At 44.9% G+C, this 14,536-nt stretch overlaps 1 protein-coding gene across 1 annotated transcript in view; it reads right to left on the bottom strand.

Moving 5' to 3' along the window:
- Positions 1-14,536, bottom strand: part of TEX14 (testis expressed 14, intercellular bridge forming factor) — a 64,887-nt gene that overhangs the window by 38,136 nt on the left and 12,215 nt on the right. Inside the window, exons 8-13 of the mRNA XM_045986249.1 lie at positions 14,407-14,530; positions 10,799-10,977; positions 5,651-5,802; positions 3,463-3,653; positions 2,537-2,687; positions 395-1,314 (exon numbers count right to left, since the gene is read on the bottom strand). Coding sequence (XP_045842205.1) covers positions 395-1,314; positions 2,537-2,687; positions 3,463-3,653; positions 5,651-5,802; positions 10,799-10,977; positions 14,407-14,530 — 1,717 coding nt within the window. The remainder of the gene's footprint in view (positions 1-394; positions 1,315-2,536; positions 2,688-3,462; positions 3,654-5,650; positions 5,803-10,798; positions 10,978-14,406; positions 14,531-14,536) is intronic.

Here is a 14,536-nt window from a genome sequence, read left to right as displayed (position 1 = left end):
GCCTCTGGCTCTAGAAATGTTTACTGAATGAGTGAGTAAATGAATAAGCAATTGAGGACGGAGATGAATACCTGCCCAAGAGACCATATTTAGTAAGTGAATCATGGTAAATTGTTAATACTTGAATATTCTGACCTATAAAACAGCAGTTTCATATGGTCCAACCTGATGCACAGGATTTATAAAGAACACGGGCTGTATGTTGGGTTTGGAATGAGAGACGAAGAGTATCTACCCTGAAATCCCATCCTAGAGTCCTTATTTCCTAAAGCCAAGAGGACCCCACTATGAGCTGGTTTTATTTATGTTAGTCCTTATACAGGGGTTAGGGGCAATGTTGAACCGTGTTCCAGATCCTGCTCACACAGCCCTGCCTCCCACTTCTTAGCTGTACCTGATGGCGCTTCTCTGACTGATCTCCAGTGCTTTCTTCAGAGACTTGGGTGACAGCTTTCCAGTCACAGCCACTTCTTTTCCTGGACCTTTTGCCAAAATGTCCCCCTTGGACGTCTCTCACTATGGAAGACCTTGTCAGGGTTAGGCAATTGCCACTGGTGTCCAGCTGCTGGCCTCCTGGCAGCTGTATGACAGGCGGTATATAGCTGGAAACTGGGGGGCCCAAGGCTGAAGGGGAGTCATAGACATAGAGAGTCGCGAACTCTCTTGAAGAAGCCCACAAAGACCTGCACTCCTCCTGCTCCTTCTGTATCATCTCAAGTTTATCAATTTTCTGTTGGATATTCCTGAGCAAATCAGCATTCTGGTGCATTAATGTCTGTGAAATCTTCAGATTCAGCACACACTTACTGATGTACTCCTCCGTCACACACCTATTGCTCACATGGCCCTTGGCTCCTGTGGCTGGTTCAGGCAGGCTGGGTGAACTAAGAGAACCATTTTGCCAATCCCAGTCCTCAAAGGAGAGCTCTGTGCTAGCTTCTGAAGAGTTCTCGTCTTCAACACAAAAACAGCATGCCTCTCTCTCCATCTTTTCCAGCTCTTCTTCCATGGACTTTAGTTCATCTGCCTGACTTGGTCCAGCCCCCTCAAAGGGTGAACCCGCTTCTGGGGGCTCCTTCTCTTTGTCATCTCCCCTGTCCAGGCACCTTGAGTATATTTCATTGATTTCAAAGCTACAGAGGCTTGCCTGACCTGGGCTGGGGCTCCTAGCCTCTTCCGCCACAGGGCCAGCAGGAGAAGCAGCATCTTGATTCTGAATCTCCTTGGTCATCATACTTGGATCTAGGACCTGAGGATCTGGTGTTGCTTTCTCTGGGGGAGAAGGGGGACCCCTGGGTGAATGAAGCCGACTACCTGTTGGAAAGAATGGCAACATGCAACTGATTAAAGGGATCACATGCAGCAGCTAAGCAGCCCTGGAATGCTGTTCAAGTGGTGTGAGAATAGAGAAAGCAGCTTTTTATTTTCCCAGTCCCTTCACAGGTGCGGAAGATGACCAGATACACTCACAGAGGGTGCAAGGGTATTTCTAACAGATGAAAATTTCCATTTTGACATGAGTTGAGGTAGAAAACTGGGGAGAGATCAAACCCTGGGGAAAATGTTGTAAGCTTAAGTTACAGTGCGTTCAAAACACATATAACTGTCAGGACATGGAAATTACAGACCCCTAAATCTTAATGACTAAATTCATAGCTTTTTTTTTTAACATACACAGGAGTTTGAATACTCATGTCAGTTAAAGTCATGCTCTTGGTGAGTATCTGATAGAAGTAGCCAAAACAGTGTACAAGAACGCAATGCATCATGGGAAGAATCATAATTCAAAAAATAACCCCAGAACGGACCACCCATCACCCGTGGCTGATGGTGTATAGCTTGCAGAGAACAGGATGGAGAAGCGAAAGTAATGAGCGCTTGGCTAGGAGGGGGTGGGGGAATGGCACCATTCTAGCGGCTTCCAGCCCTATCCAAAGAGATAGAGAGGATAGTCACTTGGCCTGGATCCCAGCTCTATAAGAAGCTCTGGAGTCCTAAGCAAGCCAAAGTCCTCTGGCCCTTAGCTTTCTCATCTGGAATATGAGGATATTATGCTGGATGATTACAAGGTCCTTTTTAGCTCTGAATTCTAAGATTTCTAAAGGTACTAAAAAAAAGCCTATAGGAAAAGGTTGGAGGGAAACACCAAAACATTAATAAGTTATTTCTAAGTGGCAGAATTAAAATGGTAAGTAATTTTCTTCCTTGTATGATTTCAAATTTTCTATAATGAACAGATAATAGCTCTGAATTTAAAAATCACCATTTTCATTTGTAAAGCAATTAAATCAAGTCCGAAGAACAATCATGCTAGAAATAAACTAGTCGTTACTGCTAAGTTCTGGATTGAACCAAGGTATATATGGAGCCAAAAAAATTTAACCTAGTAATTTCAAGGATCTTGATTTTTCCCTAAGGCATCCACCATTTCCAAGTGTAAGTGATGTGTACGGTTTTGGAGTTGCTTAGTTGTAGCTTACAACCGTCATAAGACATTCATGTCAAATAATGCTTAACCTGGGGGTTAAGGCCATACCCGTTTCTTTCAGCTCTTTTATTTCCAAGTTAGAGGTCTCTTTCAGATGATCTGAGGTCAGTCCTAGATAGACATTGACATCAGGATGGAGTTCGTATCTCTGCACCGTGGGGCTCTCAGTTGGCGGAGTTCTCTGGGTTCCAAGAAAATCCTTTAACAAACAAAATATCATTAAGGACATAATTTATAATCATCTGAATGTCACTTTTTTAAAAAAAAGTTTATTTATTTAAGTGATCTCTATATACAATATGGGTCTCAAATCTACAACTCTGAGATTAAGAATCTCATGCTCTTCCAGCTGAGCCAGCCACTTTTTTGATGTTTTTGAAACAGATCTAGGTATCAAATAAATTCCCTCTTCTTCCTGTTGGGCAGACTGACTAGAACTCAAATTAGTTAATTCATTATTATTACCAATATTTAAAAAAAAATAATAATACGGGGAGTCTGGATGGCTCAGTCAGTTAAGCATCTGCCTTTGTTCGGCTCAGGTCATGATCCTGGAGTCCCAGGACCAAGCCCTATGTTGGGTTTACTGCTCAGCAGGGAAATCTGCTTGTCTCCCTCTGCCTCTCCTTGCTTGTATTCTCTCTCTCTGACTCACTCCTTCTCTCTCTCTCAAATAAAATTCTTAAAAAATTAAATTAAATTAAATAATAACAATAGCTCTCAATCACTGAATCACATTCTGTGCCTATGCCCCTCTATGTGCTGAGCTTCCCCAGCCTCCTTCATCAATTCCCTGCTGCCCTCACCAAGTGAAGCAGCTAGGAGGCCCTTTTCTTGGGAATTCAGAAAGAATGTGATGAAATGAGGATTTCCAAATCTTCTTACAACTTGATCTCTAGCCTCTTCCTGGCCTCTAAGCTCCCTAAACCACCGTGATGAGTAAGCTGAAATAAACTAACGGCTTCAGAGCTTACCTTTAAGTCATTCTTCAGAAGGTACCGGATATCTTGAAGGTTCATAGTTCGGTTTTTCTGCTTGACCTGGATGCCTGACTTAACAATATCGTAGTAAGGTTTTGGAAGCCTGACGTCAGCTTCTAAATAATTTCCCAAGACTACGGCTTCTTTGATAACTGAGCCATCTAAATCATTCCAGGGTATGTTATCTATTAAGGAAAAAATCATAGGAAAGAGTAGCATTAAGAATTCATATTTAAGGGGTGCCTGGGTGGCTCAGTCGGTTGAGAATCTACCTTTGGCTCGGGTCATGATCCCAGGGTCCTGGGACCGAGCCCCACATTGGGCTCCCTGCTCAATGGGGAGTCTCCTTCTCCCTCTCCCTCTGCCTGCTGCTCCCTCTGCTTGTGCTCACTCTTGTTCTCACTCTCTCTCTCTGTAAAATAAATAAATAATTTTTTTTAAAAAAGAATGCTTTAAAAAAATGTTTTAAAAAAGAAATCAGGTAAAATTGGGTAACCTTAGTCAAGTCACTCAACCCTGTTAAATAGTAATTTTTCTTTTTTTTTTAATATTTTATTTATTTATTTGACAGAGAGAGATCACAAGTAGATAGAGAGGCAGGCAGAGAGAGAGAGAGAGAGGGAAGCAGGCTCCCCGCAGAGCAGAGAGCCCGATGCGGGACTCGATCCCAGGACCCTGAGATCATGACCTGAGCCAAAGGCAGCGGCTTAACCCACTGAGCCACCCAGGTGCCCCAGTAATTTTTCTTTATAGAAAAAGCTACCTGGAAGTCCATTCATATAAACAAGAAGCCACTTTACCCATTTATGAGGGCAATCCCTGCTGCAGACAGTGTTGGAATCATGCGTGCATGGGCTCCCTGACGGCAGACCTGGGCACCACAAGAATATTTCATGGTTTCAGGATCCAAAGCCCAATGCATTTCTCTCATGAAGGTATGATTTTGCCTCTCAGACTGTAAACACTACTAAATAGGAAGGGACTCTCACCCCCTCAGTGAATGTGGTTTTACTGTGTGTTTGTGTACATGTGTTCCCCTCTCCTGAAAAATTCCTTGTGTCTTCTAATATGTGATCACTTCCTTCACATTAGGGTCTTGCAGATTTGGAAAGGCTTTCGCGTCTTTCAAGTGACACTACTTATATACATACCGAACCCTAGGTCTGTTTGATTTCATAGTTTACTTCTCCAAGGCCAGTCTTTCCTCCTCATTTACAAGTTCTTTTTTTTTTTTTAAGATTTTATTTATTTGAGAGACAAAGATTGAGAGCAAGAGACAGAGCACAAGCAGGGAAAGGGGAAGAGGGAGAGGGAGAAGCAGACTCCCTGTTGAGCAGGGAGCCTGCCAAAGTGGGACTTGATCCCAAGACTCACCATCATGACCTAAGCTGAACTGACTGAGCCATCCAGGTGCCCCTCATTTACAGGTCTTACTAGCATTGACAGCAATACTCAGTTTAAAAACTTTTCTTGGGGGCGCCTGGGTGGCTCAGTGGATTAAGCCGCTGCCTTCGGCTCAGGTCATGATCTCAGGGTCCTGGGATCGAGCCCCGCATCGGGCTCTCCGCTCAGCGGGGAGCCTGCTTCCTCCTCTCTCTCTGCCTGCCTCTCTGCCTACCTGTGATCTCTGTCTGTCAAATAAATAAATTAAAAATCTTTAAAAAAAAAAATTAAAAAAAAAAAAACAACTTTTCTTGGGTTGGGCGCCTGGGTGGCTCAGTGGGTTGGGCCTCTGCCTTCGGCTCAGGTCAGGTCATGATCTCAGAGTCCTAGGATCGAGTCCCGCATCGGGCTCTCTGCTCAGCAGCGAGCCTGCTTCCCTCCTCTCTCTGCCTGCCTCTCTGCCTACTTGTGATCTCTCTCTGTCAAGTAAATAAATAAAATCTTTAAAAAAAATGAACATTTAAAAAAAAAAACAAAAAAAAACAACAAAAAAAAACTTTTCTTGGGTTAAATGTATTGCCATTGACAGGATGATAGGTGCACCTTGTTAAGTCCCAAAGAACAGGTTAAAAGAGAAAGACTTATGGGAGATCATCTCATATCTTCCATAAGCACAAAGAAGTTTCCTTAAAGAGATTTTCTATGTCCCGCATTTTCATAAAACTAAGTAACTCTTGAGGAAAAAAATCTAATCTAAGTGTAGAGACTCTGGTCACAGTCAATGTGCTCTTGGATCTACCTGTTAAAATCTCCTGTATGATCATAGAAAAGCTGTAAACATCCGACTTCACTGTGGCTGCCTTCTGTAAGATCACCTCTGGGGCAGCCCAGTTGTACAGCTGGGTCGGGAGAGGCACTCGAGTCAGGTCCTTGTGTATATGTCCATCTTGGCTACAGAAAGAAAAACAAAGTCAGGTTCATGTCTTAAAGGATCGTCATGACCATCGTATAGTACATTTGTGAAACATCTGCCTCTAAAGACTGGCAATCTCCTTGAGCTTCTAGAAACCCAGCTAGGCGCTGAGCTAACCCTCACAGCCTGCTGTTCAAATCTACCAGAGTGGGTCCTGCCCACCCTCCACTGCACCTGACCATTCTCTCTTGCTCATTCACTCAAGTCATGGGGAACCGCTTTGAGTTTCTCCAAGATGTCCTCACTTCAGGGTTTGCACTGCAAACTGGCTGCTTCTGCATGGCATGGGCTACCCAGAGATCCCAGGGTGACTGGCTACTTCTTGTAACAAAGGTATTAGCTCAAAAATTACCTCAGAGATCTCCCTGACCACCTATAGTCCTCTTTTGTTGGCTCCAGAGTACTTATTTTCTGACGTTCATTAATCTACTGCTTATTTTCTTCTCCCCTCTACTAGAGTCAACTCCATGAGAAAAGGCACCTTATCTTTTATATTATGTATATCTAAACTTATACAAGGGCCTCAAAGCCTACTTTTGAATAAATGAGTATAAGACTCTCTCAAGATCCCCTCAAGCCCTATCTGCTTTATCAAAGTCTTGGGGGACTCCTCCAATTCCAGAGTTTTCTGCACTCTGCCCTCTTGGGAACAAGCCTTCTCAGTTCAGCACTCAAAGGTTCACTGATTGGCTTGAAAAACTCAACTTCCAAACTAGATTCTTTGAGAATTAAGTCAGAATATCCTTAATGTCTCCTGGGCCAACAAGAGTCCTCAGGGTGAGGTCAGCACTGACTTCTGTCTGCAGGTTTCATGAGCATCTGATGAGATCTTGTGTGCGGCAAGAGTTTGAGCCATAAAGCACTATACAAGTAAGTTATTAATATGAATGTTATGGTAGGCATTTGGTAAAAACTGTGAATGCTAGTCAATCATTTTTTTATTTTTTATTTTTTTATTTATTTATATGACAGAGATCACAAGTAGGCAGAGAGGCAGACAGAGAGAGAGGAGGAAGCAGGCTCCCCCCTGAGCAGAGAGCCTGATGTGGGGCTCGATCCCAGGACCCTGGGATCATGACCTGAGCCGAAGGCAGAGGCTTTAACCCACTGAGCCACCCAGGCGCCCCACAACCCCCTTCTTTCTTGGTTAAATCTAGTTGGGGAGTGGGGGAGCTTCTTTTCTGGATGTCATTCTAGGGCAGTTATTTTTCTAGGCTTCAGCTGTGACATCATTAAAATTATATTTGGCTACAGCTATGTGATACCATTTGCAAGGTCAATGCTAGTTCTAAAGATTCCATTAAGAAGGATTTGAAGAGTAAGAAAAACTGCTGTATCATTTTTATACCACGAGATGGAGTGTTACCCTTGACAATGACATTCAACAAACCAACCAGCCCAAATAGAATGCTACCAAAAATAAATGTGAAATTGAAAGTTATTCTGGATTCTTGGATCTCAGCTCATATTATCAGTTGTCAAAGAAGGGTATGCTGAGTTGTGGCTGAAACTGCTTGCTGACTGACGTTTCAGCCTGAAGTTCCATTCTGAGGTCAACAAATCCAAAAGAAAACTTACACCTTCTTACTCAGTTACCTCCCAGCCCCTTACTTGACCAATCTGCAGATCCCAGCTCCTCGGTACATCTCATTTTTTGCTTCTATTCTGATTCCTTAATCACCAGCAGACCAAGAAATATGGCCTCCTAGCTGGGCTTCCTACCCTAAACCTCCAATCCATTCTGCCTCCATAGCCAGGAAACATCTTTACCACCTCGTTCTAGCCACAGCTGGATAACTTGAGATCATCTCTTTCCCTCTCTGAGCCTCAGTTTCCTCATCTGTGAAAGACAAGGTGGGGCTGAGCCATCTCCAAAGATCTATTTCACTCTAGGCTTCACACTTCTTTTTTTTTTTTTTTTAATTTTTTTATTTATTTATTTGACAGAGAGAGATCACAAGCAGGCAAGAGAGAGGAGGAAGCAGGCTCCCCGCGGAGCAGGGAGCCCGATGTGGGACTCGATCCCAGGACCCTGAGATCATGACCTGAGCCGAAGGCAGCAGCTTAATCCACTGAGCCACCCAGGTGCCCTAGGCTTCACACTTCTATTGGCAAGCTCACCACCACAAATGAACCTGTCCTGCACCTCACCCCATTCAAGCCTGTGCTGCTGGGAGAACTTGGAAGCTTAAAGGACCAGTCCAGCCCCTGCCCCAGTGAGATGACTGATCCTAAGAGGAAAGAAATTCACTCACACCAACATATCTGACTGATTAAAGTCATGTTGGTCTCTCCCCAGAGAAATGGCATTCTTTCGGAAACGAAAAACAAAAAAATTATTATTGAAGTATGATTGGCATACAATGTTGTATTAGTTTCAGGTGTACAACACAGTAATTCAACAATTCCGTACGTTACATAGTGCTCACCACAGTAACTAGTCACCACCCGTCACCACACACTATTACAATATTATTGACTATAATTCTCTATGCTATCCTTTTTGACTTATTTTATAACTGTTAAGCTTGTACCTCTTAATCCCCTTCACCTATTTTGCCCATTCCCTACCTTCTACCCTGCTGGCAACCATGAGTTTGGTTTCTGTATTTATGAGTCTGTTTTGTTTTTTTTTAAGATTTTATTTATTTGACAGAGATCACAAGTAGGCAGAAGAAACGGTCATCCCTCCATGTCAACAACAGATGTCACTCCATCACTAGCAAATAGCTTGGACTCTGCTGCAGCCTTCCTTAAAAACCCCTGCTGTGGGGCGCCTGGGTGGCTGAGTTGTTGAGCGTCTGCCTTTGGCTTGTGTCATGATCCCAGAATCCCGGGATCGAGCCCCACATCGGGCTTCCTGCTCAGCGGGAAGCCTGTTTCTCCCTCTTCTACTCCCCCTGCTTGTGTTCCCTCTCTCACTGTGTCTCTCTCTGTCAAATGAATAAATAAAATCTTAAAAAAAAAAAACCAAAAAAAAAAACCCTGCTGTTATCAAAGGCAAAAATGTCCAAATCCCTTAGCTTCTACAGTTACTGCATACATAGCTAAAGTGGTCAATCCCATTCTGAGCCATTTAAAGTTTTCCCATCATCCAGACTCTTCTGTTCACTTAACTGATGTTTGACTGAGCACTTACAATGTGGCAGGCCCCTTGCTGACAAGGAACAAGCACAGTCCCTGCCCTCTCAGAGGTCCCCCTCTGGTGGGGCAGATGCACTTGGCTGCAGAAGAATGGAATGATCCAAAGTGCTATGGGGATCAGGGCTTCAGTACTGGCTTCATGAGTGTGATGGGAGATTGTGCCTGAGGTGAGTTTAAAAGGATAACTAGGTAAGTGCCAACTATTCCAGATGTAGGGAGCAGTACCCAGAGATGGCCTAGACTGAAAAGTGGCTTCAGATGCCAGGGAAGTGACAAGGCTGGGAGCCCCATCTTGGAAGGCTTCCACACCCTGCAAAGTGCCTGGACTTAATTTTGTAGGCAATGGGGAGACACTGGAAGGTTTGACCTGGAACTGAGAATGGCCCAGATCTGAGGCTGAGCAGCTCGAATGGAGACAGTACTCAGGTGGAGAACTGCTGCAGTTACACCCTAACTGCTTCCCTGCCTATCAGCCCCTTCTTCACATCCAGGAGCCAGAGGGACCTTCTTAGCCTGTCAATTATCCATGACACCACATTGCTCCAAAAAAAAAAAAAAAAAAAAAAAGCCCTTTGTATCACCCCAGTATTCTTGGGATAAAAAATTCAAATTCTTCACCAAGGCCCACAGGGTCCAAATATAACAAAGTCCCCTGACTCTCCTCTGCAGGCAGAAGGACTAGGGCCATGTGCAGTCTGGGAAGTAAGCCTTTCTGTTTCATTCAATCAAAAAACATATGCTGAGCGCTTACTGTGTAAAGGTTTGTTTTCGGCATTTGAGATACAACAGTGGATAAACAGAAATCCCTGCCCTCACAGAGCTTTTCACATCGTGAGAAAAAATGCATTACAGACTATGCAAGAGCAACAACCAGTGACCAAGAGACTGAAACAAAGCCTCAGTGTTTGGGGGCTAGGTGGGGGCAAAGGCAAGCTGAGGTAGGCGGGGTTGAGCAGGAAGTTGGCCAGTAGCTGAAGCTTCACAGCAGAGCAGAACCAACCATGGGCTGAGGGCTCAGAGCTGTGGAAGGCAGCAAGGAAGCATAGGAGAGATCCTCTGCCTTCTAGAGCCTACGGATGGAAACAGCAGGTACCCCCAACTCTTAGGAGGACTTTGACACCTGCCAAATGGGAAATGAAGCCCACCCACCAACCCTTGAATGAAGGGGTTGTTTTTTCTCTCTGCCCCCTCACTGCCCTGATGGCCTCAAGGGCCAGGGATGCCCTTAGAGCCCACCCAGCCAAGTACCTGGTCCAGGAGTAGGAGGCGTGACCAACTATAAGGCTCTCCAGCACCTATCACCTTCTCTCTCCTTCCAGGATGCACAGCTATGACACATTTCCCAGCCTCCCTGCAGTGAGGAGGGGACTACAAAGCAGGAAGCAATGATATAGCCACTTCAGGCTGGCCCCTAAATACCATGTGGCCCTGCATGCTCCCTCCTCACCGACCAGCAACCACAGAACACGGTGGGGGGCTGAAGCTTAGGGACAGCAGAACTATGGATGGGGGAACTTGGAATACAGTGCCTGTCCCCCTCCAACATACACATTACGCGGCAATGGGAGTAAGAAACATACCTCGGTTGAGTTAAGCCACTGAAAATTTTGAAGTAGACAGAGCATTTACACACATTGGCTAATAGGGGCCCTTGCTTGTTAAATGTTTATTAAAATGAGAATGTCTTGAGCAGAAATAACTTCCCCAAAGTCCTAACCTTGGCAGACAGGGCAAGGCATTTGGGAAACCTCTTTCACCAACGATGAACAGTTCAGCTCACCAATGAGGAAGAGGCCCACCCAGATCAGATTCTTTCTCTTCAGCACCCACCTTTCCATCATATACTCCAGGTTGGTTAGCCTTGCTTCCCCTGTGGAGACGATGTGGATAGCGTAGGAGCTGAGGGAGCAGTGGATAAACCCCCGGGAATGCAAGTATCTCAGGGCGTCAGAAATCTGGAGCAGCAGGTGCACGATCACCTCCATGTGCAGCACGGGGAACTGGGAGCGCTGGAATCAAGGGAGAAAACAGCCAGGAACAACAGGGACTGGGCCCCGGACGCTGCAGAATGCTTTGTGGTTTCCAAAGCCTTTTCAATTGTTCCTCACAGCTACCTAGAGTCCCCATTTTACACATGGGGAACCTGAAGCTCAGGGAGGTTAAATGACTAACCGAAAGTCCCACTGACCCAGGGCCCCTCCGGCTCCAAAGCTGGACCCTTTCCCTGAACTGAGCTGCTTCATACCACAAAAAATTAGAAGAAAGTTCTCAAAGCCTGGTATGTGTATCCAGGGTGGGCTCACCACCACCATACCACACCACCACAAAATGAACCTGTCCTGCACCTCACCCCATTCAAGCCTGTGCTGCTGGGAGAACTTGGAAGCTTAAAGGACCAGTCCAGCCCCTGCCCCAGTGAGATGACTGATCCTAAGAGGAAAGAAATTCACTCACACCAACATATCTGACTGATTAAAGTCATGTTGGTCTCTCCCCAGAGAAATGGCATTCTTTCGGAAACGAAAAACAAAAAAATTATTATTGAAGTATGATTGGCATACAATGTTGTATTAGTTTCAGGTGTACAACACAGTAATTCAACAATTCCGTACGTTACATAGTGCTCACCACAGTAACTAGTCACCACCCGTCACCACACACTATTACAATATTATTGACTATATTCCCTATGCTATCCTTTTTGACTTATTTTATAACTGTTAAGCTTGTACCTCTTAATCCCCTTCACCTATTTTGCCCATTCCCTACCTTCTGCCCTGCTGGCAACCATGAGTTTGGTTTCTGTATTTATGAGTCTGTTTTGTTTTTTTTTAAGATTTTATTTATTTATTTATTTATTTATTTATTTATTTTAAATATTTTATGTATTTGACAGACAGAGATCACAAGCAAGCAGAGAGGCAGGCAGAGAGAGAGGGAGCAGGCTTCCTGCTGAGCAGAGAGCCCGATGCGGGGCTCGATCCCAGGACCCTGAGATCATGACCTGAGCCGAAGGCAGAGGCTTTAACCCACTGAGCCACCCAGGTGCCCCAAGATTTTATTTATTTGACAGAGATCACAAGTAGGCAGAGCAGCAGGCAGAGAGGGGGAATCAGGCTTCCTGCTGAGCAGAAAGCCTGAGGCAGGGTTCCATCTCAGGACCCTGAGATCATGACCTGGGCCAAAGGCAGAGGCTTAACCCACTTAGCCACCCACGTGACCCTGAATTGGTATTTTCACTTTCTTGTGTTAAAGATTTTATTTATTTATTTGAGAGAGAGAGAGCCCTAGCAGGGGGAGGGGCAGACAGAGGGAGAAACAGACTCCCCGGTGAGCAGGGAGCCAGACATGGAACGCAATCGCAGGACCCTGTGATCATGACCTGAGGCGAAGGAAGGTGCCTAACCAACTGTGCTGCCCAGATACCCCAGCATTTTCGTTTTCTTTGCATAAATACCTAGTAATGGAATTGCTAGATCATATAGCAGTCCTATTTTTAATTTCCTGAGAAACCTCCATTCTACTTTCCAGTGGTTGCACCATTTACATGCCCACCAACAGTGCAGAAGGGTTCCTTTTTCTCCATATACTCGCCAACACTTAACTTCTTGTCTTTCTGATTCTAGCCATTCTGACTGGTGTGAGGTGGTATCTCACTCACACCAGTCATTTTTAATTTCCATTTCCTTAATGGTAAGTGATGTTGGTTTTAATTTCCATTTCCTTAATGGTAAGTGATGTAGAACATCCTCTCATGTGTCTGTCTCCCATCTGTATGTCTTCTTCGGAAAAATCTCTATTGAGATCTTCTATCCTAATTTTTAATGGGATTATTTAGCTCTTTTTCTAGTCAGTTGTGTAAGTTCTTTATGTATTTTGGATATTAACTCCTTATCAGATATTTCCTTTGCAAATATCTTCTTCCATTTAGTCGGATGCCTTTTTGTTTTGCTGATGGTTTCTGTGGCTGTACAAAACCTTTTTATTTTGGTGTAGTTCCAATAGTTTATTTTTGCTTTGGTTTTCCTTGCCTGAGGAGACATATCCTTTTTTTTTTTTTTTTTAAGATTTTATTTGACAGAGATCACAAGTAGGCAGAGAGGCAGGCAGAGAGAGTGAGAGGGAAGCAGGCTCCCCGCAGAGCAGAGAGCCTGATGCGGGGCTCGATCCCAGGACCCTGAGATCATGACCGGAGCCGAAGGCAGTGGCTTAAACCACTGAGCCACCCAGGCGCCCCTGAGGAGACATATCCTTAAATAAAGGCCCATAACCAAGAGATTACTACCCATCATTTCTTTTAGGAGTTTGACGGTTTCAAGGCTCACATTTAGGTCTGTAATCCATATTGAGTTTATTTTTGTGTATGGTGCAACAAAGTGGTACAGTTCCATTCTTCTGCATATGACTGTCCAATTTTCCCAACAATATTTGATAAAGAGACTGTCTTTTCCCCATTGTATGTTCCTGCCTCCTTTGTTGCACATTAACTGACCACATACGCATGGGTTTATTTCTGGGCTCTCTATACTGTTCCCCAGAGAAATGGCATTTTTAGGTAATGCCTTCATTAAATGACAAGAGACAAAAAGGGACTGGAGGGAAGGAGAGATAACGCTAATAGGAAGTGCTCAGGCAGGAGGAATGGCTAGCCATTTTGGGGTAAGGCCCTTCCTGGAGGGTCTCTTCTCACTCCTGCCCAGTCTGTAGAATAAAGTGATGGAGAAAGAAAAGCAAATGCTTCAGGACCTCTCTGAAGCCCATCTCAGCCCAAAGCACACTTCCTAGGGAGTCTGTGGGCCCTCAAAGATGTTCCCACAAGAAAATTTGAAAAGTGAAAGGGAGTGACTCACGTGTATGTATAAACAAACCCCTTTCTACAGCGAAGGTCACGAAAGCACAAGTGAAAATTCAGGGAATTAAACCAGGGGTTGGCACATCTGGGTGGCTCAGTCGGTTGAGCTGCCGCCTGCTGCTCAGGTCAATGCGGTAAGCCTGCTGCTTCTCCCTCTGCCTGCTGCTCAGGTCAATGCGGTAAGCCTGCTGCTTCTCCCTCTGCCTGCTGCTCCCTCTGCTTGTGCGCTTGTACTCTCTTTCCGTCAAATAAATAAATAAAATCTGAAAGAAAGAAAGCCAGCCAGCCAGCCACAGGCCACTTGATTACAGTTAGCTAGAAATGCATCTGTTTGTTTTCTGGGTCCATTGAGCTCTTAGAGGGCCGATGAAAAAACAGGATAGACAACAATAAAATCACACTAGTTCGAACCAGGTGCTTATCAGCCATAAATGGTGGATCTATAGCCCTAGAAAGTAAAGAATTAGGACATTTATCTTACCTGCAAACAAAAAGGGAAACTTCACTGCAGGAGTGGGGGAAGAAGGCAGTGGGGAGAAGTGGGGAGGGCAGCAAGGGGAGGAAATGCTCAGAAGCAGCCACTAACCCGTTCATGGAGGACGCTGAACAGTGTGCCGACCGTGACACGCTCATACACAAGGCGGGTCTTCTCCAGGTCCTGGGACAGGCACACGGCCATCAGCTGCAGCAGGTGGGGGTGTCGGAGCTTGCTACAA

This window comes from Meles meles, chromosome 18 (genome assembly GCF_922984935.1).
Source record: "Meles meles chromosome 18, mMelMel3.1 paternal haplotype, whole genome shotgun sequence".
In the NCBI taxonomy this organism is placed as follows: Eukaryota; Metazoa; Chordata; class Mammalia; order Carnivora; family Mustelidae; genus Meles; species Meles meles.
The sequence above is the reverse complement of the archived record's forward strand: the minus strand, read 5'-3'. Positions and strand labels throughout refer to the sequence as shown.